This window comes from Sinocyclocheilus grahami, unplaced genomic scaffold, assembly GCF_001515645.1.
Source record: "Sinocyclocheilus grahami isolate Dianchi unplaced genomic scaffold, SAMN03320097.WGS_v1.1 scaffold68.1, whole genome shotgun sequence".
NCBI classification, from domain to species: Eukaryota; Metazoa; Chordata; class Actinopteri; order Cypriniformes; family Cyprinidae; genus Sinocyclocheilus; species Sinocyclocheilus grahami.
This window is the reverse complement of record NW_015505247.1, coordinates 1,728,465-1,752,197: the sequence shown is the minus strand read 5'-3', so window position 1 is coordinate 1,752,197 and position 23,733 is coordinate 1,728,465. Positions and strand designations below refer to the sequence as shown.

At 36.7% G+C, this 23,733-nt stretch overlaps 3 protein-coding genes across 4 annotated transcripts; 2 read left to right on the top strand and 1 right to left on the bottom strand.

Moving 5' to 3' along the window:
* Positions 1-35: 35 nt before the first annotated feature.
* Positions 36-5,381, top strand: LOC107585262 (protein FAM45A). Of its 2 annotated transcripts, none has more exons than XM_016272209.1 (9): positions 36-483; positions 873-1,069; positions 2,292-2,371; positions 2,546-2,694; positions 2,926-3,037; positions 3,901-4,001; positions 4,071-4,178; positions 4,272-4,366; positions 4,509-5,381. In XM_016272209.1, exons 1-9 carry the CDS (start codon positions 444-446, stop codon positions 4,674-4,676), a joined length of 1,050 nt encoding a protein of 349 aa, XP_016127695.1. In that variant the 5' UTR covers positions 36-443; the 3' UTR covers positions 4,677-5,381. The 2 variants fall into 2 exon arrangements, with proteins under 2 accessions (XP_016127695.1, XP_016127694.1); XM_016272208.1 differs by having other exon boundaries at positions 3,898-4,001.
* Positions 5,382-7,248: 1,867 nt separating this feature from the next.
* On the top strand, positions 7,249-8,384 carry LOC107585283 (thioredoxin-dependent peroxide reductase, mitochondrial-like). Its single transcript, XM_016272228.1, has 4 exons — positions 7,249-7,427; positions 7,559-7,662; positions 7,786-7,855; positions 8,334-8,384. The coding sequence occupies exons 1-4, from the start codon at positions 7,263-7,265 to the stop codon at positions 8,382-8,384; spliced, it is 390 nt and encodes a 129-aa protein (XP_016127714.1). The 5' UTR covers positions 7,249-7,262.
* Positions 8,385-10,506: 2,122 nt separating this feature from the next.
* LOC107585282 (transmembrane 9 superfamily member 3-like) lies at positions 10,507-23,733 on the bottom strand. The gene is made up of 12 exons (XM_016272227.1): positions 23,499-23,733; positions 18,383-18,578; positions 18,076-18,198; positions 15,087-15,247; positions 14,789-14,866; positions 14,544-14,675; positions 14,128-14,294; positions 13,767-13,923; positions 12,637-12,869; positions 11,958-12,041; positions 11,320-11,396; positions 10,507-10,832 (listed from the first exon to the last, which is right to left on the bottom strand). Exons 1-12 carry the CDS (start codon positions 23,589-23,591, stop codon positions 10,765-10,767), a joined length of 1,569 nt encoding a protein of 522 aa, XP_016127713.1. The 5' UTR covers positions 23,592-23,733; the 3' UTR covers positions 10,507-10,764.

Below are 23,733 nucleotides of genomic sequence, written 5' to 3'. Positions count from 1 at the left end.
CTGTGAGGGGGAAACAGGGAAACTGAATTCGCCGGAACACCGGAAGAAGCGTGTTGATCACTTGACCTGTAGAGGATTCCTACTGTTTATTAGTTTTTGTTTAATGTGTTTGTCGTTTTCCTCTTGATACACATATTCGCGGGAATTATTGCATCTCAACAACTGGTTCACATACACTGTAATGCTACAAACTTTTTGATAATTGGCAACGTTCGGCTTTCATGAGAAACCTGGATTCAACGCTTAAACATCTATTTTGCAATAAGAACCGTATTTTTTGGACATTTTAAGTTAATTGTTTTCTGTATAAACTGTCCCGGCATATTTGACAATGGGTTGTGTCTGTTCGCGCTGACACTTGCATGTGTTTTCCAAACTAAACATAAATGGTTTACAAATCATTGAAGTATTAGCAACTGGTTATCGTGGATAAGGAATGGAATATGGCTACATCTGAGATGATGCTGAGTCTTGGACTAATTGGTAAGATTAAAATACCTCGAAAATATATATTTTATTATGAGTACATTTTATGTATTAAAGCGATAGTTAACCCCAAAATAAAAATTTTGTAATAATTAAACTCCTCATATTTTTCCAAAACTAGTAAGACTTTCCTGTTGAACACACAAAGGGAAGTTAGGCAGAGTGACAGCACCCTTTGTCAGTCACCATTTACTTTCATCGTGTGGAAAAAAGATGCAGTGAAAGTGAATGGTGACTGAGACCATAGCATTCCCTCAAACATTTCATTTTGTGGTCTGCAGAAGAAAAAGGCCTCATGACAGAATCTACATTTTTGGGTGAACTATCTCTTTAATTATAGAATAAGAATTATTTTGTCAGTAATTGAATTTGTCCCCCTTACACAGAGAAAGATGTAAACGCAGACACGCTTTGGGTTTGGTGTTATCCTTCCATCAGTGCTGATCTGCGAGAGGTTCTGTTGAGAAAATGTTGCCTGCCGTTAAATAATCAGGTACTGCACAAATTTGTGTTTGGACAATACTGCCGAACCTGGTACTACATCACCACTGTCGAGGTTCAGGAGCCAACTGCACTTAAAAAGGTACAAAACTTCAGGATTTGGACTCTACTACCAACCTGAAAGCTTACAAACCTGTGCTCGAATAATACTACAGGAATAGTTCAACAGAATGAAAACTTGATCATATGATTGTTTTTTGTTCATTTACTCATCTTTATGTCGCTTCAAACATGTATGTCTGGAGAAGTTTACCAGAATGTTGACACTGCACTTTTCCATATAATGAAAGTAAATGGTGACCAGGGGCTGTAAAGCTCCAAAAAGTGACAAAAAGCATCATAACAGTAGTCCATACATCAGTTTGATGTGAGGAGAAGACAGAAATCTAAACCATTATTCACTGATAATTGTTTCTTATTCACATTTGTGTGTATTCTAATTTGGAACACCAATGACAGAATGTGAAGTCGTGGCCTAATGGTTAGAGAGTCGGACTCATAACCCAAAGGTTGTGGGTTCGAGTCTCGTACCGGCAGGGATTGTAGGTGGGGGGAGTGAATGTACAGCGCTCTCTCCCACCTTCAATACCACGACTGAGGTGCCCTTGAGCAAGGCACCGAATGTGTTCACGGTTTGTGTGTGTTCACTGCTGTGTGTGTGCACTTAGGATGGGTAAATGCAGAGCACTAATTCTGAGTATGGGTCACCATACTTGGCCACATGTCACGTCACTTTAATGAACGAGTCAACTTTTCCTATAATCCAGTGGTGCTCAACCAGGGGGGCCCAAGATGACTTAAAAGAAGACAAAAACAAGCAATTGAAAAAACTGTCAAGCTATTTCTTTCTTAAATGTATACCCTCAACACCTCTTTGTTTCCTTTAGGGTTAGGGTTAGGGTTAGTAACCCTAACTGATGATATGATGAATATCATGCAAGCTTGCTAATAATTTACTTCAATTGTGTGTGTTCACTGCTGTGTGTGTGCACTTAGGATGGGTAAATGCAGAGCACTAATTCTGAGTATGGGTCACCATACTTGGCCACATGTCACGTCACTTTAATGAACGAGTCAACTTTTCCTATAATCCAGTGGTGCTCAACCAGGGGGCCCAAGATGACTTAAAAGAAGACAAAAACAAGCAATACAATAAACTGAAAAAACTGTCAAGCTATTTCTTTCTTAAATGTATACCCTCAACACCTCTTTGTTTCCTTTAGGGTTAGGGTTAGTAACCCTAACTGATGATATGATGAATATCATGCAAGCTTGCTAATAATTTACTTCAATTTCATTCAAAGGTGACACATTTCTCAGTAGTTATCACCGCTAAGGACTTCAACCCTGAAAAATATGCTGCATTCAGTAGAGTTCTGTGCAGGTATGTTTATGTACAAACCATTTAGTGCAACCACTTAGTGCTTGTGTTGAGTTTCCGAAATTGGTCATTATTTCTTTCAGTAAGCATCTTTTGTTTGCCAGCACACCATTTCTAAAGATGTACACAGAGTTTTTGAGTTTGTGATGTTACATCTGTAACATTGTGTTTGTTCAGGACATATATCAAACATGGAAGTCCTGTGAAGATGATGGAATGCTACATCGCTGTTCTGACCGAAGGGATATGCCAGAGTGATGAGAATGGCTCCTTCCTTATCAAAGATTACGACGTCAGAAAGGCCTACCTGGCTGGATCCTTAAAAGGTTAGGGGGAACCCTTAAAATGAACAAGCACTACTCACTAAACACGGCAAGAAATGAGCTGCTTAAATCACATACCTCTGGTACTATGGCCATTTGCTCCATTTGGCTTTATGATTGTTATTTTGGAAATCCTTCAAGAAAGTGTCTTAATTCTGTAAAAAAAAAAATATATGTATAGTATGTAAGTTTGCTTTATTCTAGACTTCATGAGATGTTAAATCTTTATTTTAGATGTTGTGTCACAATTTGGTATGGAGACCATCATCCTTTATACAGCACTAATGTTGAAAAAAAGAGTAGTGGTCTATCACCCACGTATTGAGGCGCTGCTGGAGTTCACAAGGTAACCACGGAAATGATCATTAAGTTGACATGAAATCAAAATTGATTCTATTTACTTTCATAATTTACATTTGACATTAACCCAAACCAGAAACATGGCAGATTAAGGAAGTAAAATGGATTGCAATCAGCATTTCACGTTGACTTTAAGTATGTCCTGTGTTGCTTCTACAAACAGCTTTGTTCAAGGTGCTTGTGGTTATGGTTAGTGGTTTACAGTACTGTTCCAAAAAAAAAATTTTTGTGCTCACGAAGCCTGCATTTATTTGATCACAAATACAGTAAAACGGTAATATTCTGAAATATTATTACAATTTAAAAATAATTTCTATTTCCGTATATTTAAAAAATGTAATGTATTCTTGTGATGGCAAAGTGAAATTTTCAGCAGCCTTTACTCCAGCCTTCAGTGTCACATGATCCTTCAGAAATCATTCTAATATGATGATTATGAAAAATGTATCATATTCAATGTTGAAAACAGTTGTGCTGCTTAATATTTAACCTTGGAGTATTTAATATTAATATGGACTAATTAAATATTAAATATTTAACCTTCCTATATATTTAATATATAGGAAACCTTGATACATTTCAGAAATCTTTGATGAATAAAAACTTCAAAAAGAACAGTATTTGTTTCATTTATATACTGTATTTCAATTCAATTATACATTTTTGTAACCATTTAAGTCTGTCACTTTTGATCAATTTAATGCATCGTTGCTTAACAAACGCATTTATTTCTTAAAAAACAACAACAATAAAAAGCTTACTCAACCCACACTTTTGAAAAGTATTGTATGATAATGGTCATGCACTAAAAATGATTTGTGGTAACAGTGTTTCTGTTTTTAAAAGCAGAGCTCTTCCTGGACTGGTATGGCATAGAAAAGACTGGTCCATCCTCCACCCTTTTGTTAACCTGGATGATAATGAGCTGGAAAACCTCAAGCTGTGTACAGGTATGGACAAATCCTCCCAAAACAAACACTTGCTACATTTATGAATTTCTTTGTTCTTTGTCTCTGTAGGATATGTTGCAGGGTTTGTCGATCCTGAAGTCAGAGACAGATCAGATCTGTTTGATGTGTACGTTAATCTTCCAGACAGTGAAATCACTGTGTCACAAAATGCCAAAGGTGAGAGATTCAGTTTTACATACTGACTGGGATTAGGTAGGAATGGTGATGTGGATGTTTAAGTCACCATACCTCACTATGCCTTGTTTTCAGAGGCATTGGCTATGGGAAAACTCCATAAAGAGATTGGCAACTTCATTGTCCAGGCTGCAGAGGACACCGATCGCATAGATGCACAGGTTATTAAGGTGACGTACAATACTAAGACAGTATCAGCAAATACACAAAATACAGCTGTAGCACAACCTACATTTGAAGCATTTCAATTTACCAAGACTTGGAAATCCTACATGTGTTTTTAATCCAGCCCCTTTTTAAATCGGTCTCCAGGATATTTCAGTAAAAACTAAGGAGATCCTCAGTAACCTGATGTCTCTTGCTGATGAAGCAGAGAACTCTAAGTTGACTTTGGAGACCCTGAAGCAGCGGCACTACCCTCCAGCGACTGAGAACTTCCTCTTTCACTTAGCTGCAGCTGAGCAACTCCTGAAGATCTGACCAATCAGTGCATCTCGTCCAGCTAGCATGCCTCACAGTAACTGATCAGAGAGGAACTTACCATTCATTGTGGAATCATAAAATTAACATTTTTTTATTTTAAAAGTAACATTTGAAAGAATCTGTGTCTAATTTCAGGTGTTCTGAACAGGGCAAAAGTTATATAAGAACATAAAGATTTCTTAGAAAGATATATAAAATACAGCTATAACATGATAGCTACACCTCATGGGTGTAATTATGTTGAATGTAACATTTCTAAGTGATAACAGGTTTGAGATAAATAATTCATAATCAAACCTTTTGGTAACACGTGGATTTATATGCTGTCCTCTGTAAGCATTCCTGAGGTATCTAATTATTAAGTTGTTCATAACCTTAATTTGGCATGCTCTTTGAACTTAAGATTTCATCATTGCACATCAATGTGAAAGGACTGACGGTTGCCTAGTTCATGCTTAATTAAAAGACATTTGTTATGCTGTAAAATAATAATACCGTTATGTTAATTGTTCAGTGAAAACTAAAATACAGTTGCTCTAATGAGGGTCCCATTAAATTCAGAATGTAAATAAATGAAAAACTGAAAATCAGTTTTACTTAACTGTTGAGTGCCAAAACCTCAGCTTAAAGTTATGATGTTAATTAACAACCTGTATGTCTATTGTTTTAAGACATCTTTTTATCATTATATGTTCAAATGACGATTCCCATGTTAGATTTTACATTCCTAGTGATTGCACATATTATTGATTTTGACATTAATTTATCCATTTTTGATTAATCTCATTAATTTGACAGTCCCTTGTTATCAATGGCTATCATCTGTGCTTAAACAGATCATAGATGATATTCTGATCATATGTGTGCAATATATCCTGAAAAAAGAGGCTGTTCAAACTGTATTCTCTATGATTTCTTAAACACTGTCCTCATCCTTTACATAGTCATAAAATGCTGTTTTCTTAGAAACTTTGCTAAATGTCTGTGACCATTAAATGTATATAAAAAAAATATATGTGAGTGGCAACAGGAATTTTATTGACTAACAGATTTGGTAAAATCCACTTCAACGCAGTGTTTAAAACCCTTTTCAGCCTGAAATGCAGCTATTAAATGAATATGAATTCAGTACTGTAGAGTTGTACTTCTTCCTTTGGTCATTGAGTATTAGTATAGCATTGATTAGTAGCTCATAAACACTTTTGAGAAAATGTGCATTCTTTTAAAACTTAAAGTAGCCACCTTTTTGAAATTTTGTTGAAATACAGCGGACTTAGTATACTAGTTCAGTTTAATGTCAGCAAGATCTGTCAATAAAATTCAGTCAAATAGGAAAGCTGGCAACGGCAACATTACAGTCCTCTGTGGTAAAACAGTTCACTGTGACCATCAAGTGACTGAAACTCCTCCTCTAAATTCTCCTTCTTTATCTGCAAATAAAAAAATAGGTTGGTTCTGAATCATGCTTATCAATGGTGATTGAGTATGCAATTTTTGATGAAAACGTTCAGAGAATTGATGAATGCCTTTACGAAATTAAAATGATAAAGTATGATAACCTGGTTTGTTAAGACTGGATGATGGTGAGATCAGATCTCTGTGTGCAGCACTGGCTGTTGTCAGACTCCTTGTGAAAACAAAAATCTCGCTGGATTATTACAATTAATGGCAAAATGAATCTTTGGAAATGTAAACTGATATTTCCTACTGACACACTACAGGGAAAGATAGAAATAACTGACTTCAAATCATTTTTTAGCTGGTGAAAATAATAGTGTTCTAATAATTTTGGCCACCACTGTATATACCTTTGTCTACCAAATTTACATTTGCTTATTTCTCAATTCTCAATCTGATTTATTTATTTGTTACTTTTTATTTTATTTTAGAACTCACCAAGGGAGCAGATATAGGTAGAAAAACTGAAAACAAAAAAGAAATAGATGTGTCATCAAGAGGACCAAAATAACATTTTTTTCAGTTCAGATGAATGTAAATTGCTTCACATTAATGAAGCAATATCTCTACGGACACAAAGCTTCAAGTTTGTTACTGTACCTTGAGAACGAAACACTGGTGAGATTACAGCTCCAGTATCAGGATGGACAGATGACTGAAAAAAAGTGTAACAATGTTAATGACGAAACATGTGTGAAATGTATAAAAATGTTAATGTTTTAGTTTAGGGCAAAATCAAACTGTGTCTTAAAACCACATCTGGACAGCCAGTCACGGCTGTAACCAACATGTCATTGACTAAGCGGGACAGACATGTCCCACACTTTTACCTGTGATTACACGTTGCAGTGGAAATCATACACAAATGTTCCATTTGAATCTATTTATATTTAGATAATTATACTTTGTTTGTGACACAATGGAAGAAGCAGGAGATTGCACTAAAACATAGGTGAACAGTTTAATCAAAAATAATTTATTATTTTAGTTCTCTAGCCAATTTTGTCCCATGTCTGAAGAATCGGTATCTATTGTTAAGTCATGCCTGCTTGATCTCCATTTTAATTACATTTTTAAATATTGAATTATTATCAATTATTTACTGTTAAATTACTTATTTTTGTAATGCATCTTAATTTCTTCCTACTTGGCAGCACATTTGTTTGCCCCACAGAGATCATCGCCTTCAGTGACAAGGCCAATGAGTTTCATGATATAAACTGTGAAGTAGTTGGTGTGTCTGTGGACTCTCACTTTACCCACCTGGCCTGGACCAACACCCCGAGAAAGGTTTATAATTTACTTTGCATTCAACATTCTCAATTCTCTAAATAGGATCAAGTTATTGGGAAGCTAGCAACAGAAATGCCCAATTCATAGCAAATCTTAAGATCACTGGCTAAACTCTGGTCTATCTTTAGAGTGGAGGATTAGGGAAAATCCACATTCCCCTGTTGGCTGACCTCACAAAGCAAGTGTCCAGGGACTATGGGGTCCTGCTGGAGGGTCCTGGAATTGCACTAAGGTAACATGTGCAGTCATTAACAAACATTTTTTTGTAGTTCTTATAAGTTTTTCATGCATTGTTAGGCTGCATAATTTGCTTTTCAAGAGGAATGTATCTAAAACCAAATGTTTCACATTATAGGGGTCTTTTCATTATTGATCCTAATGGAGTGATTCGACACATGAGTGTAAACGACTTGCCAGTTGGACGCGTAGGCATTAAACTGCCAGAATTTTAAAAGACGATATCTCTGTTTGCATTGAACTTTCAACTTCGTAACTTTACAGATATTGTTTATGCTCAAACAACATTAGCCACTAACGTTAAAAAAGTAAAATCACAATGAGAAAACAATGACTACTACTATTTTTTATAAACCTGTACTCTTTATAAAGCTGTTAAGGGCTGGTTATCTTATGTTTTCTGTTCAATTGACTTCCATTCATATGTATGTGAATGCAGGAAACATGAATGTGAATCATGCAAATTTCGCTGTACATTGTCCATAGAAATTTTGAATGCTCAAAGTCAAATGACAGCAGCTTTAGCTTTCAGTTGTTGTGAATTGGTCGTATTTGGCCAGAAATGAACTTCGTAAATCTGTCATGGCCATAGATTTGAAATGTAAGGGTTTTGTTGTTTATGTTTTGACTTTGCATTCATATAATTGTCTTTTCTGTTTGTTTTAGATTAAGCCAACTCCAGCTGGCTCGAAGGAATACTTTGAGAAGGTCAACTGAAAAGTCAAAACTACTGGTACTGACAGATCATGCAGATCTTGGCACTTAAATGAAACCAGTCCATAATTCATATCCAAAAGAAATATGTATATTTATAGACTTCATGTATCAGTATGTAGGCAGTTATTAGGCAGCAGAATCTGTTTTGATTTATGTATTTGTTACGCTGTCCAAATAAAAACTGCACTGTTACGGATTTGTCTCTTAGCTATAGCAGATGCTTTCTATCCAAAGTGCTTCACTCTCCAACACAAAGAATTTTTGACATTTTGATTAAAGATTGAGGTCAAATAATTTGTAAGCACAACAGCTTAAAAATCAAGGTCAAACTACTAAAGCTTGATTCTTAATCAAGATTGTCTATATATTACAAGTTATTTTGACAAACACACTTATGTTAAAGAAAGATGAAGCTGCCATCACACCATTTGTTTATTCTACTGAAAAGTGCAATCAATTACATACTGATTTGGTGTAATTCTTATAGTTCCCATCAAATACTCAGCTGTCCTTGGGCAGAAATTTTAATTGACAACTTTCAACCTCCATATATATATATAAACCATGCCTACATAACCTCAAAAACATTTATTTCTTTTTTCTCCTTTATTCAGCAAGTTAATGTTTAAAATGTCTCTTTAGACTTCACATGGAACATGACATGAAGAACCAGAAATCAATTTTTTTAAACTGGGAGGAATGAGGTTTAGAAAAAGGCTTTGCCACTTCTCAAACTTTTTTTTTTTTAGTTACATACTGTATTTACACAATGGAACATAAGAAAAATAACAACAGCTTGGTCTAAGTGTGTCTGCACGGAACATGACATGAAGAACCAGAAATCAATTTTTTTAAACTGGGAGGAATGAGGTTTAGAAAAAGGCTTTGCCACTTCTCAAACTTTTTTTTTTTTGGTTACATACTGTATTTACACAATGGAACATAAGAAAAATAACAACAGCTTGGTCTAAGTGTGTCTGCACTTAGTAATCATGAAAACATCTAGTAAAGTGTACAATAACTTCACTTTGTACAGTATGTCTGCAGAGATTTAGCATGTGTGCCTAAATTGTGTGAGATTCACAATTTTGGTTGAGATCATGGATACAAAAATAAGCACAAAAGAGACGGCTGTCCAAGACAATGAATAGCCTTTAAACTCTTTAAATAAAAAAAATTAAATAAAAAGCTGATGACTAACTCCTCTGTGAGCAGCACAAAGTCAATGAAGCACTTATTTTTGAGACCGTTCTACAAGATGCAAATGAACAAGGGTAGTGATGGGGGTCACCTAATGTGTAATAATGCTTAAAGAACAAACAAACGAATAGAATCTGATCATATGATTTGGTGAAAAATTCATGCAAGATGTAACTGTGCCACCAAGCCCACCCCAACCTTCACAACAAAAAAAAGAAAAACCTTAAACTGACTGTCTAAAAAAGAAAGACACCCTTTAATAAATCTGTACAACCAAAATACATTTGGGATCTACATCTACAGTTACATTATTAAGGTTATATACATGGCCACCCCCTCCATATATTATCTTTACAAGCAGACTTCATTCAAACCCAAACAAGACTGAACTGGAAAAAGAAATATCACATCACACAACCCATTAAAAAAAATCTGCCACCAAACCATCATTTCAGATCACCAATCTCACTAGAATCTGCTGCGGATAGCGAACTCTATCTGATGTGCCAAGCTCTGTCCCGCACTGGTCTGTGGATCTGAGCTACAGGAAAACAGACGCCCTCAAAAAGGTAGAGCTAAAACCTGGCTGCTTCACAGCATATTGGTTTATCTTTTTATTTATGAACGAAAAAAACAATTATTTGGGAATTTCAAACCGCATTATGCTTTTGGTGTGATTCATAAGCATGTAAAACACTACAACAATGGCATTGTATGACTCTGTAATACAAAACAGACAAGCAAGAGGATGGACGTAAACCCCACTCTCCAATATTCTCATATAATTAGAACAAAGGCTCTCAATACACTTTGGCCTCTTCACTGAAGAGAGCTAGACTATTCCATCAATAAAGATCTGTTCGAAGGTTTTTAGGTGGGATAGAGTTATAAGAAATAGGAGCAACGCTGTGGTGTACTTTCCTCTTTTATCTGCATTTACTGCCTGCATTTCCTCTGGAGGGAAAAACGAAAAGCAGATAAAACAAAAAAATAAAAAGTTTATTACACCTCTCATTTTACCCTTGTGTACGCATCATGCTGCAACTTTTAATTCTTTGAGAAAATGGAAAACTAGATTTTGTACAAGATACCACAATCTCTTCTTGCAAAATAAATGGAGACTTTGTGCCCGCTTCGATCGGGAGGAAGTGTCGGCTGTTCCGCAGCGTCGCTGCAGTTTCTAGTCGATTTTCACATTTGTGTAGATCTTTCTCACAAAGGCACTTGTTCCCATGTAACCCACCGCACCTAAAAACAAGGAGATAAAGAGAAAAAGACAGTCAAAATGTGTCAGTCACCTTCCCATACAGCAACATTTATGACAAAGTCCGTGTGAACTGGAAGCTGCTGCTGACTTTATTTCAGTATAGTGACGTATTTCCAACTGAAACAGAATAATGAATAGAGGGCGGGGTATTTTTGATCTCATCTCTCACTCGCAGCAAACTAACGGTTGGAGGGGCGTGGTTAAGCATATTCTGCCCAAGCCGTCAAACTGACGTTGTCAGAGAAGGAATGCCATTCCAGAGTGGAAGCAAATGTTCAGATTTTGATTAAAGATTACCAAGACAAACATTTTTTTTTCCCAGTGTATTTACTTGCACGGATACATTGTTCACCTCCAGACTAGCAATGGGTGCTAACAAAATGAATTTTGTACATTTTGATTTCATCCCGACTTTAAGAGGAGAATCGCAGTACTGGTGGAGAAATGATTTTGTTTTCTTATACTCACCACACATGATTCCCAGAGCAGTACTGAACACAGCCATGTAGCCAAAATAGAATGATGTCTGAAATAAGCCATACATCCTGGGGGAAAAAATTAGTCCATGCAAATTATTGGTATCAGATCCCACATCTACACATACACAATAAATCAATTAAATAAAAAACGAGAAACAATTTCTACTTTTCAATGTACTTTTACAATGTATTTGCATTTTACACAAGCAACTAAAATGTGTAAAAAGTAGAATGATGTCTGAAATAAGCCATACATCCTGGGGGAAAAAATTAGTCCATGCTAATTATTGGTATCAGATCCCACATCTACACATACACAATAAATCAATTAAATAAAAAACGAGAAACAATTTCTACTTTTCAATGTACTTTTACAATGTATTTGATCCTTAAATTTAGAATGCAGTTTCTACTATTTTTATGGTAAATATTAATGTTTTGCAGAGCTTTTCACTTAAGAGAAAACATTTTATAGAAAATGACAGCTTGGAAATTCTGCAAAATATCGTTTTTATGGTGCATAAAAAGAAAATCGTGCATTTCGAGTGGCTGGGGGTGAGTAAATGAGTCGTTTTAAATTTAGAGCATTCATATAATGACATTTGAAGAAAAGGAACTAAATCTCACTTTGTTTTGAAGAAATAGTAGTAGAAGGAGTACATGTAAACGTAAACAGCTGTTGACGCTGCAGAGAGAAAGCTTGTCCACTGCCTGAAAAAAAAAAAGTTCAAAATTACATTAATCTTAAAACAATTTCTGTCATTTAGTCTCATGATGTAATCTGGTTATGCTGTATTTACCACCCTACAAGACATTTAAATGCCTCTGTGGTCTGATCCCAAGGGAGGATGGATGTGGGAACAAATTAAATTGGTTCCTATTATGCTTTTTCAACTTTAGTTAGTCTGTAATGTTGCTGTTTGAGCATAAAAAAAAGATCTGCAAAGTTACAAAGCTCAAAGTCCACTTCAAAAGGAGATTTTATTTAATAGAAATCATTTTTTTAAAACTACAACGAATGACTCGTTCGGACTACAACGTATATTTTCCGGGATTTGTGATATCACAAAAGATCTGCAAAGTTACAAAGCTCAAAGGCCACTTCAAAAGGAGATTTTATTTAATAGAAATCATTTTTTAAAAACTACAACGAATGACTCGTTCGGACTACAACGTATATTTTCCGGGATTTGTGAATCACAAATATCGACGAATGGGACGAGACCTGGTTGAGCTGCACTAGAGAAGGCAACGAGTGTTTATCAGCATTATAAATATGGCAACATGGCAAGTAAATGCTCCTTACCATCTGTAGTCTTCTGCATTGAGAAGGAAGTAGGTACAGACGATGGTAACACAGACTGTAACAATGCACAGGATCACCAGCACCAGCATCATAAATCCATACACATAGTAAATCTTGTAGGCCCAGAAAGATGTGAAGATGAAGTACCTGAAGGAAGATGTGAGGCAGTTTTTAGTTATGGGTATACATATTAAGGGTGCTCCGATCAGGATTTTTTTGGGCCGATCACCGATTGTCAATCACAGGAAGCAGTATCTGCCGCCCGATACCGATCTTTTTGAAGCCTTCTTTTTATCATGTAGAATTATTTATAGTGATGCTCCAGTCAGGATTTTTACAGACATTCATTCAGGGCCTTAATTTAATGTTTGAAAATAGGGGGAATTCCCCTCTTAGGTGACTATTTTTTTTTTTTTCAAAAATATCATTATCTCACCTAAATGTTTGATCATGCAGTGCATTTTTGTTTTTACAATGGGGCAATTGTTGCACAATAGCTTACACACAGCACAAGCCTGATTTTGTGAGCTGTATGTGAGGCGGCCTCATGCCAGGTTCACACATACTCCGTTTGCAGTGCGTATGCAGTCCATGTGTGGTACGCAAGCGGTGCAGAAGCAGCACAGACTCATTGTGCTTTCACACAGAGGTCCACTGATCCGTGGCTGTTTACCACAAACAAAACGAACAAATTAGAAATATGAAATTTTTTCAGATGCAACAAGAATTTTACCAAGCAAATAATGCTTTAAGACTGCGAGGGATTATGTGTAATATCGAGAGAATTAGAAACTAAATAATGACACTAGTGTGTTTTCAACCAAATTCAGTGGTCCAAAATAACATATACAAGTAAGTGACGGTCTTTTCTTACTTAACAGTTGATCTCAGTTGTAAAATCAGCCTGAGATTGACTTGTACGTAAACATAAATGTAGGCATGTAGGACTAGACACTATATAAGGTTTATTATTTACAAAAAACAAAAAAAACACTAGCTTTCTATTTTTTTCCTATTCTATCTACTTGTTTTTCTTTGTGTGTGTGTATATGTGTGTGTATAATATATACATTTGCTGTGAGTATATCTGGTCCTAAAATGGTTACATTTATAACTTATCTATAGTTAACACTGTTAAAATGATATTTGGAGCTATCCTTATAGCAAATGTTACACATATTCGTTTGCATACCTCCTTGTTTTGCATATAGACTTCCACCAAAGTAGCCGTTGACTGGAGATGTGGCAGCATAAACAAATATGGCTGTACTCAGCATGGACCCTCTCCTACAAAGACAAACATAAAATTCCTTTGATAGGCACTTAAGGAAATGTGTACACTAGATGTTATCTAGGACCTTAAGTCCTGTTAAATGTACAAATGTATATCGCGATTATGCAGTCATTTTTGTTACAGCTCTATACATGATAATTAAACAACACATAGGCAAGTAGTTTATGACTGCCATGATAATCATAGGTGAAACTCACTCTGTATACAAGTCCTCAATCATAGCCAAAATGATGACTATGAGGGAAACAGAGAAGATCTGACAGCCAGAGCCAATGAGGGAGGAGAAGATCAGCGGATGGCTGGACGGCCTGAACACATCACCATGAACCTGCTTCCATCCATATTCATCACCAAGATCACGATCCTGATAGCAAGATAAAGAAAAAAATAATACATAACATAATACGAGTTTTGACAAAATGCAGAGAGCAAGATGACAACCCTGAGAGAAATGTAGCATTAAATTGTAGAGCTGTTACCAGAACTAAAACACATCAGTCACTGTAAGGTTGTGAATCAACTAATTCATCACAGACATGCATAAATTAAAAAGCGATGGAGTTTGAAAGGCTCATTTAATAAAGTATTTCAAAAGTTCTCTCTAAGTGATCACCATGTCATCCATTTCCTCTTCTTTGCTGTATCTGGCGTAGTCTTTCCTTAATGTCCTCATCAGGATCATTGAAACAAGGCCAACCAGGAAAATCACCATCATGAAAGAGTTAAATATTGAGAACCAGTGAATCTGTCAGGTGCAAAACCACACACACAAAAAAAAACATGAAATATATTCAATACATCATTCAGCACATTTTATATCCATTGGGAAAATGTTATCAAACATTATGTGGCACTTACTCTGTGTTGAAAGAAGGATGGATCAAGGTACTTGTCAAATCTATCTTCAAATTTCACATCAGATTTCTTCCACTTCACCTGTGAGGATCATCAAAACATAACTACACATATGAGAGGTATCTAAGCAAACACTGACTTCTTTCACACAATAAGCATCAGTTATACATTTTTATGGGCAAAACAGCTATGTTAAAAGTATAGGAAAACAAAAAAAGGCAAACCACAAATTTTAAGTGACAATTTAACTAGTATTAGTAAATATTAGCAGGGTACTGAGGCTCAGGAAAGCTTTACTCACTGAGTATGACATGGGAATTCTTGTGTTTGGCACAAGCTTGACCTTCCCCTCGCTGGTCAGGTTAACATCCACAATTCTATTCCCATTTTGTCCAATCTCCAGCTTTTTGTAAGTCCAGAGATAATAGTCCTCACCATTCTCGTCAGCTTCACCAACAATTCCTTAAATAATCCCACAAAACAATTTTCAATTAAGAATGAAGGTAAAAACTTCACATAATGTCAACAGTATATTATCAGTTTAAATAAACAAGTAAATTAAATCTAACTAAATGAAATCAAAATTGACTGTTTACTCAATATCTGTCTCTGGTCTTATTGGCAATGATTCAGTTCTGTATGTTATTCTTTCATCAAAATGTCATAACTTTCTCTACCTACCACTAATATCACAGCCTAACATTTTATAACCCAACCCTAAAAGATATGTCTGCTGTATTTCCTCTTGAATATTGTGTAAATGCTTCAAATCACAGACATTAAACGCTTTGCGAATATCATTTCACATTGTCGTTTCAAGCATAGAACCAATAAAAACATTTTCAAGCTTTTGAGACAAACTTACTATTATGCATATCAGATCAAATGCAGTATTTTATCTGCTTCAAAAATCATAAAAGATCTAGGCAAAGGAGAAGTGCTCACTAACACAGATTTAGACAGATTTGTGAACAATATTTGAGAGAAATAGGCCTTTTGAGTACATAGAAAAAGTCTTAGATCTTTGAGTTCAGCTCATGAAAAATGGGGGCAAAAACAAAAGTGTTGCGTTTATAATTTTGTTCAGTGTAGCTCACTCAGATGCCAGTTAAAACCAATTTTTTCCTTGCCATAATCAAATATCTTTAATTCATCATTAGCAACTATTAGAACACTTATTAATCCTGCTGCTCTTTCAGAACAAATGGTTTTACAACAATAACACCAAGGGAGTTACATTTCATTAGTACTGTTGAGCAGTAATGGTTTGTTAAAATGTCCCCTGGAGGGAAACAGAGTATTTAAAAATACTTAAATAAACTGATTTCCCTTCCAGGCACTGAAAGGTCTGCTTTTTTTTGAGAATTAGTTAATTGCTTAGTAACATTATCGGAGGTACAAGATCATTTAAACAGAGTGAGAAGATGGTCAGTGGATGGGAAGCTTCCAGAAAAAAATATATAGCTATTTTGTCAGCTCACAATGGATCTTAAAGAGCTATCTAAAGCATTTCTGTTCCAGCATCCCTGTTAACTTGAGTCCCCCACCTGCTGCTCCCACACAAGCTGTTTGATGTGAAGAACGGTGTGTAGGGTCCAAGATGCCATTGAAAGAGGCCAGTTTCTAGAGCACCTAGAATTATGGTGGTTTTATCTCTCAGAAGGTCTGCTGAAGTCTCTTTTGGAAATGTGGACATGCTTTGCTGACAACCATTTTCTGATTAACCAAGAGGAGACACTCAGCAGCTTGATGGAGGATGGGTCAGAGCTGGGTGAGCTGTGCTAAGGGGTTGCTAGTACCCTCCAGAATCACCATGAGCTTAAAACTGATTCCAATTTGAAGGAAACTTTTGAAACCATGAAAATTTACATCAGTGATTTTGAATGATGTTTTGCTAACCTCAAAGGCTTCATGGGCCTCAATCATAAACACGGTTCATCCACCCTGTGACCAAAGGCTCAAGAGACAACAGCATCCAACGACAAGAGACACTGTCCAGTAAAGCGGCAAAGATGACTAGATGGAGACTCTCACCCTAAAGATGGGCATCCATTGCATCTCGTTGAGTGCAGGGTTGGAGCAGTGCAAGCTGGGATGCAGGGCAGACACTAATAAAGTTATTAACTTGTGGAAACAGTGGCTGACATGTGGGCACCAAATGCTGTATTTTTCTCAGTATTTTCAAACCTCCACTTTCACTCAGCCTGATGCTCATGATAGGACACAACACCAAGCATACTGATGACCTTCTCGCCAGCCTCAAATGTTGCATAATGGACAAATCAATAATCCTTAGATGCGTTCTCATCAAAAACCACTAGGATGTCCCAGGAGACACTTAATACAGGCCCAAATACATACAGATTTACAGATGTTGCCAATTTCTCTTCTCCGAGAAGATGAATCCCAAGAACACCTCTAAAATTAGTGTCCAATGTATTCTCATCATTGGTGAGGTGTACAAAGTTAACCGTACCTCAGAGAGCAGTTGGTAACCTCGTCTCTGCACACCCGCACAGAAATGATGGGCCCAAACAAGAACAATGTCATACGCACCAGAATTTTAAGGTCACACATGAACAAAAAGCCTCATCTGGTCTTTTTGATGACTAAAATGATAATCATAAAACTATTCATAATTTTTGTTGTTTGTACTAACAGATTTGTCTCAAATATATATTTTTTACCCTTCACAACTGCTGTCTCAATTACAAATTTTCTCAGCTGAACGGTTATTTTTAGCTAAAATTATATTTGAAATCTGTAAATCTATAATTGAAATCAAGCTGAAATTAATTAAAATATAAAAATTTAAAACAAAATTAAACTTAAAAAAAACTAAAACAAAAATGAGAAATGTTGCCTTGGCAAATAACTGAAACAAGTTCAAGTCTAAGTACAAAAATTACTAAATCTGAAATAAATTAAAGCTATACAGAAACATAAAAAACAAAAACGAATAAAAATGACAAAGGCACAGAACAAAATTACTCCATTTAAAATGTATGAAGAACTACTCTCACAGCAGTTACTTTTTCAAAGTAGCTTTCTGTTGGTCAGCATGGCACATTTGTGTGGCCAACTTGAACATGAGTAAAATCTGCGTAGGGAACCTTTTCGCTCTCAAACAAAACTCCTGAATGGGTGGATTCCTATTGCAATAACTAATGATTGATTTGTCGAGCAACGGTTAATGTGACTGCACTTTTACTCAACACCACCACGTACAAAACAGAGAAAATCTGAAAACAAACCAGTGCCAGGGTTTTGTACACTTCCTGCTAACTTACCCCAGATGGGAAGATCATCGATGTACATTTGGTACCAGTAGTGGTTCTTGATCGCATAGACAAACGCATCTCTTTTAGGTTTGTCAAGTTCAATGTCACAGTAGGTTGTCTGCATCACCTCCTCTGTAAAAGACAAATCCACATTGCATTCTTACAATCACCACAAGAGCAATAATACTTACCAACCAACAAAAACATGAATGAACTACGAATTTACTTTACATAGTATTACTGTTTAATTCTTGTGCCTTTGATAAGCTTAATTTGAATAGGTAAACACGCTAGGCATATTAACATACAATCATACCTTTGAACTTGATGTTCAGACCGCTGAACTCCAATTCAACCCCCTGCAGCGCTTCTCCCAACGTCTCATGATAGTGACTAATAGTTTTCTTGGTGCCCACGCAGAACGGTAAGGAGAAGTACTTATAAGTCTCCTGTCGGTTGTGATAAGGGCCCACTGTATTCATCCATAGAACCACCTCCTCTTTATCTGTGTACTGCAGAAGAAAGAGAGCAGTCATCAGCTACCCGTTCCAAATATCAGCATCTACTTCTTTGTGATGTTAATTCAACTCCAGGATGTCACCATTTGAAAGACAAAGTTTTAAAATAAACTAGACTGCATTTTGTCCTTAAACAATTCTTCATATAGAGCAAACTAATATAATCACTTCTGAATCCACAGACACGCACACAGTCTGCTGTCCAGGGCCCAAGCACACCCATAAAAAGTCAGCTGGCAGAAAAGAGATTTTAGAATTAAGACAGCCAAAATGATGTGATGCTGCCAAAACCTCAAGCAAAATAAAATAACCAGAGACCAAGCTTGAAGGAAAAACTGCTTCAAAAAAGAAAACTGGTTCACTTGTTTAACATTACACTTCACTTAAGTCTTTAGTTAAAATCTGTGTGTCCTCCAAGTGGACAGGCAAGCAAATTTTATACAATGCTGTTTAAAAAAATAAAGATAATGGATAAATCTTAAGCGTTATAAATAACTGATTGTACTGCAATTCATGCAATACACATACTACCAGACATTTCCAGTGGAGAAAACTCCATAAATAACATCAAACTTTAAAATACAAAAGATTTTTCAGTTATTTATACAAAAAAATACTGCAGACAGTTCTGTCTAGTGACCAATATTATGTACTACATCAACAGAACAAAAACGTGTGCCTAAGATATTCAACCAACTTGTGAATCATGTAAACTGCATTAAAGGGGTCATATGATGCCATTTAAATTTTGCCTTTCTCTTTGGAGTGTTACAAGCTCTTGGTGCATAAAGAAGATCTGTAAAGTTGCAAAGACTAAAGTCTCAAATCCAAAGAGATATTCTTTATAAAAGTTCAGAGTCAACCACGCCTACCTAAAACGGCTCGTTCTAACACGCCCCCACATGTCTACGTCACGATGTGGGAAGATTTGCATAACGCTGCCCAAATGTTCACGAAAAGAAAGAAGGCGTAACTTTTATTCTCGCTGTAGTATTGTTGTTGCCGCCGCCGCCATGTCGTGAAGACGCTGTGTGTTTCGTTGTGAAAGCGAAACTACTTTGTTTGGCCTTCCAAAAGAGGACGATATCCGCTTCGTCATGCCTGGAGCTGATCCATGATGGTTGCTGAGGAAATACATCAACTTCGCGCTTTCACCGGATCAGCTTTCACCGTGGACGAAGCGAAGTCCAGCCCGGGCTCGTCACATGTGGTTGCCGCAAGTCCGCCGGACGCTCCTTCGTCGAATCAGCCGGCCGCACCGTTCTCAAGGCCGCCCGCCGCCACTCACTCAAGCCGGCCTCCGCTCACTCTAGCCCGCCGTATGTTTGTGAAAGCGAAACTACTTTGTTTGGTCTTCCAACAGAGGACACGACTAGAAATCAGTGGTTAAGTCGTATTTACAACACTGTTCCAGAACAGTTCAACCCAAATATTCACATTTTATGGAGGACTGTTTCCTGATCCTGGAAGAGTAGACTACAATGTCGGCTGTTCTGACTCACAGACTGTAAGTACGTTTTTTATATTTAAAGAATTTGCCACTGATGATTCAAACGAGAGTTTTGAGCAGTGTAGAGTAGCGCTTGTTTGTAATTTATCCGATCACAAATACAGACATGGTTTTATGTTTACGCGGCGCGATGCAACGCAACGCGTATAAAGACAGTATAAGTCATTATAATCCGTAATTATGTCCCCACTGGATGCAACAAATGCCTCATTTATAATGGGTTTTAATGTTTTTGTCTCGTCGCTCCGGCCAGATAGGGCATCACAATATGGTAAGGTGCGTAACATTTCCGTCACACGCTTGAGGTATTCGGCCAATCACAACGCACTGGATCGCTGGCCTATCATAGCACACCTCGCTTTTCAGACCGATGAGCTTTGTAAAAATAAACGCGTTTCAGAAAGGCGGGGCATAGAGGAGAAACAATAATGTACAGTATGTGGAAAATAATGTGTTTTTTGAACCCTAAACTGCATAAACACATTTCATTACACCAAATACACAATATAATGTTATTTTTAGCAACATCATATGACCCCTTTAAGTTATCATTACTAACCAGGGAAGAACTATAGACTGCTCACTGATATACATATTCAAAAGCTGCTGTCAAACCAGTTTTTAGAATCTACAGAATAAAGTACACAACTTATGACACAGACTTTTTTGAAGCAATGTTTTTGTCACCTTTCAATGGTTATTAGTATCATATTGTATGTTTAACAAGGTTTCGTATTCATAATGAAAGACCCTTTCCCCTTAGGCAAATAACAAGCCATTAGACATGAGGTCACCCAATAGACATGAAATGTAATTGATCCAGGGATGTAGATGACCCTTTAATTCTTTGAATTAAGAGTCCAAAGAATCACAGCAAGGGTGTGAACCTGAAAATTAGATAGTGTTACACCGTCCTATCTGAATCTAAAGGGCAATACAGCAGCACTCCCGACACCGGATACACTGGTCTAAATAAAATGAACATGAGAATAAGAGGAAGAGAAGACAGCTGCATGTTTGTTGCATGTTGCAATAAGTCTGATTGCATCATATAATAATTGCTGTAAATGGTGTTAATCGTCTGTTTGATAACGTCTTTAATTTTTCCATACATTTCTGCCATATGTACATTAACTGACAGTCACCACTGATAAGGTACTACTAAATATTGTAGAAACTTAATTTTCCATAAAGTTGCTTTGCAACGATTTGTATCGTGAAAAGCGCTATACAAATAAACTTGAATTGAATTGTTTGTATTCATGAAACCTTAATCACTGTCTTCCACGCTCAGAGGTATTCTCACTGGCATTGGTTTGAACAAAAAAAGAGCCCGTACACTATCAGAAGTCCCCAGATCTTTTGAGACAGCGCATATATATATATATATATAAATAAATAAATAAATGACAACGTATTTTATGTACTATAATTCATCATCACAGATTGTGTGTGGTATTGAATACTTCCAGTAATGTATGAAAGCTGTGAAATGGAAGATCCAATCTTAGTAAATACCCATAATCAACTTGTCTAAACTGATCATGCGTCATCCCACAGTTGTTAATATTCTATTCAATAGTGAGAATATACCTGCCAACATCCGAAATCCTGATGAATTCTGTAAGGAAATTCAGGACAGGAGAACGACATTCAAATGCACCCCCAAAATGCTGTCTAAGCAGGTCCTGACACATATGACATTTGGACACACTATGGCACTTAAAATCACAATGAAACGGAAGTATCAACAAATATTTTCTGTATTGTATTACACCTGAGTGTAATAGATTATTGAAAAAAAGAAACTGGGGGTGGGTTATTGAAAAAGTATAGGGTGTGGTCTTGGTTCTCTGTATCATTTATTGATTGAAAGTGACGTTACGTGTAGTCAAGTATTGTGTCCCATACTCGGAATTTGTGCCCTGCATTTAACCCATCCAAGTGCACACACACATCAGTGAGTAGTGAACAAACACACCGTGAACACACACCCGGACCAGTGGGCAGCCATGTGCTGCAGCACCCGGGGAGCAGATGGGGGTTCGGTGCCTTACTCAAGGGTCTCACCTCAGTCGTGTTGAAGGTGGAAGAGAGCGCTGGTCATTCACTCCCCCCATCGACAATCCCTGCCGGCACCAAGACTCGAACCCGTGACCTTTGGGTAACAAGTCTGACTTTCTAACCATTAAGACACCACTGGATTTTAAGATGTGGGCGTTATACTCCAAAGTGGAGGTAGATGAATGTGAGCTCAAGTTATAGCATTTTGATTAAACAATACTAGGTCAGAATAAAAAAAATAATAAAAAAAAACTTGCTCAGAAGAATTGGTCACAATAAGATCTTTGACATAAGATCTAAATATGCACTTGAATTTTCGATTCATGCCAACATTGAAGTTCTCAAATACAAAGCAAACATTGTTATCATTAGGACTGCACAATGTAAATAAAAAAAATATATATATATACACATATACACACACACATACATACACACACAGGCACACACACACAGTATATTACTTTTTTCAGTGTAAAAAGGCTACGATAAAGACTTAATAGCTTAATTGTTAGCTGCATTACATAAAATCTTAATTTCATGTAAATGTACTCAAAAAACAGAGAAAAAATATTAGTTTACGTTTTAAATATATACTGGATTATGATAATGTTACGTGTTACCCAGGGCTCTGTCATTGTGTAATTACTGATCACAGAAATTACGCAGCCTTCCATTGTACCTATCATTTCACAGCAACAAACACATTTTATTAGCTTTTATTAGTACACTGACTTATGATTACATGCCACAGAGCTAGGAACTGTAAAATATAGTAATCAAAATGTCATCGACATAAGACTGCCATCCCGTCACACTGTATTTGTAAGGTAACATTCTACCAAGCAAAGCTGTTTTTTATTATAAATGCAACCATGTTTTACAGTGTCAGTCATAAAAAAGCCTGGACGAACCGGATATGTGTGTACAAACGGACATATTTTAGCTAACGACGGTTAGCCGACCCTTCAGAGTAAGCTCACACATACACAAAAGAAACACACAGTACACGAAACATACTGAGAGGTTATGCCAGGAATAACATTATACTTATCATACATCATAGGAGAAGAAGAAACCGATGATTGCGAGCACTGCTCTGCAATTTGCACAACATAATGTAATGGGATAGCTGGTGCTAAGCTAGCAACGTAGCTTGTGATGATGTACTTAGCATTTCTAACACAGACACGGGACAACGAATAGGTCACCAAGTCCACTGTTTTGGATTTACTTCTGTCCGTTGGTGTTATTGTCAGAACAACCAGCCCAATATATAACGTCTCTCGAGACTACACACACCGAACAGAGAGGGCTTCTCGGCCCGCAGTTTATCTTACCTTGTGGTCGTGTTCATCTGCTCGAACTAGCAGAAGCGAACTAAAAACAGTCGTCAAGACAACCACTTCAATCGTCCACCAGCAGAGCCCCATGATTTTGTAGAGTAAATTCTGCGACTGATTTGAGATGGTATCTTTTTGGGGGGGCTATCCCACCTTCCTTCTTCCTGGTTCTATGACAGTGGTTGTCTAAACGACGCACACATACGAGTTTGTAGAAACTGTTCAGCGAGTG

Coding starts and splice junctions, on each gene's coding strand:
- LOC107585262 (XM_016272208.1), top strand. CDS start 444: ATGGCTACATCTGAGATGATGCTGAGTCTTGGACTAATTG. Junction 4,002..4,070: donor AAACCTCAAGCTGTGTACAG/GTATGGACAAAT, acceptor TTGTCTCTGTAG/GATATGTTGCAGGGTTTGTC. Junction 4,179..4,271: donor TGTGTCACAAAATGCCAAAG/GTGAGAGATTCA, acceptor CCTTGTTTTCAG/AGGCATTGGCTATGGGAAAA.
- LOC107585283 (XM_016272228.1), top strand. CDS start 7,263: ATGCATCTTAATTTCTTCCTACTTGGCAGCACATTTGTTTGCCCCACA. Junction 7,428..7,558: donor GGACCAACACCCCGAGAAAG/GTTTATAATTTA, acceptor GTCTATCTTTAG/AGTGGAGGATTAGGGAAAAT. Junction 7,856..8,333: donor ACGACTTGCCAGTTGGACGC/GTAGGCATTAAA, acceptor TGTTTGTTTTAG/ATTAAGCCAACTCCAGCTGG.
- LOC107585282 (XM_016272227.1), bottom strand. CDS start 23,591: ATGGGGCTCTGCTGGTGGACGATTGAAGTGGTTGTCTTGACGACTGTT. Junction 18,199..18,382: donor TCTGAACATCAAGTTCAAAG/GTATGATTGTAT, acceptor TGTCTTTTACAG/AGGAGGTGATGCAGACAACC. Junction 13,924..14,127: donor ATTGAGGACTTGTATACAGA/GTGAGTTTCACC, acceptor TTGTCTTTGTAG/GAGAGGGTCCATGCTGAGTA.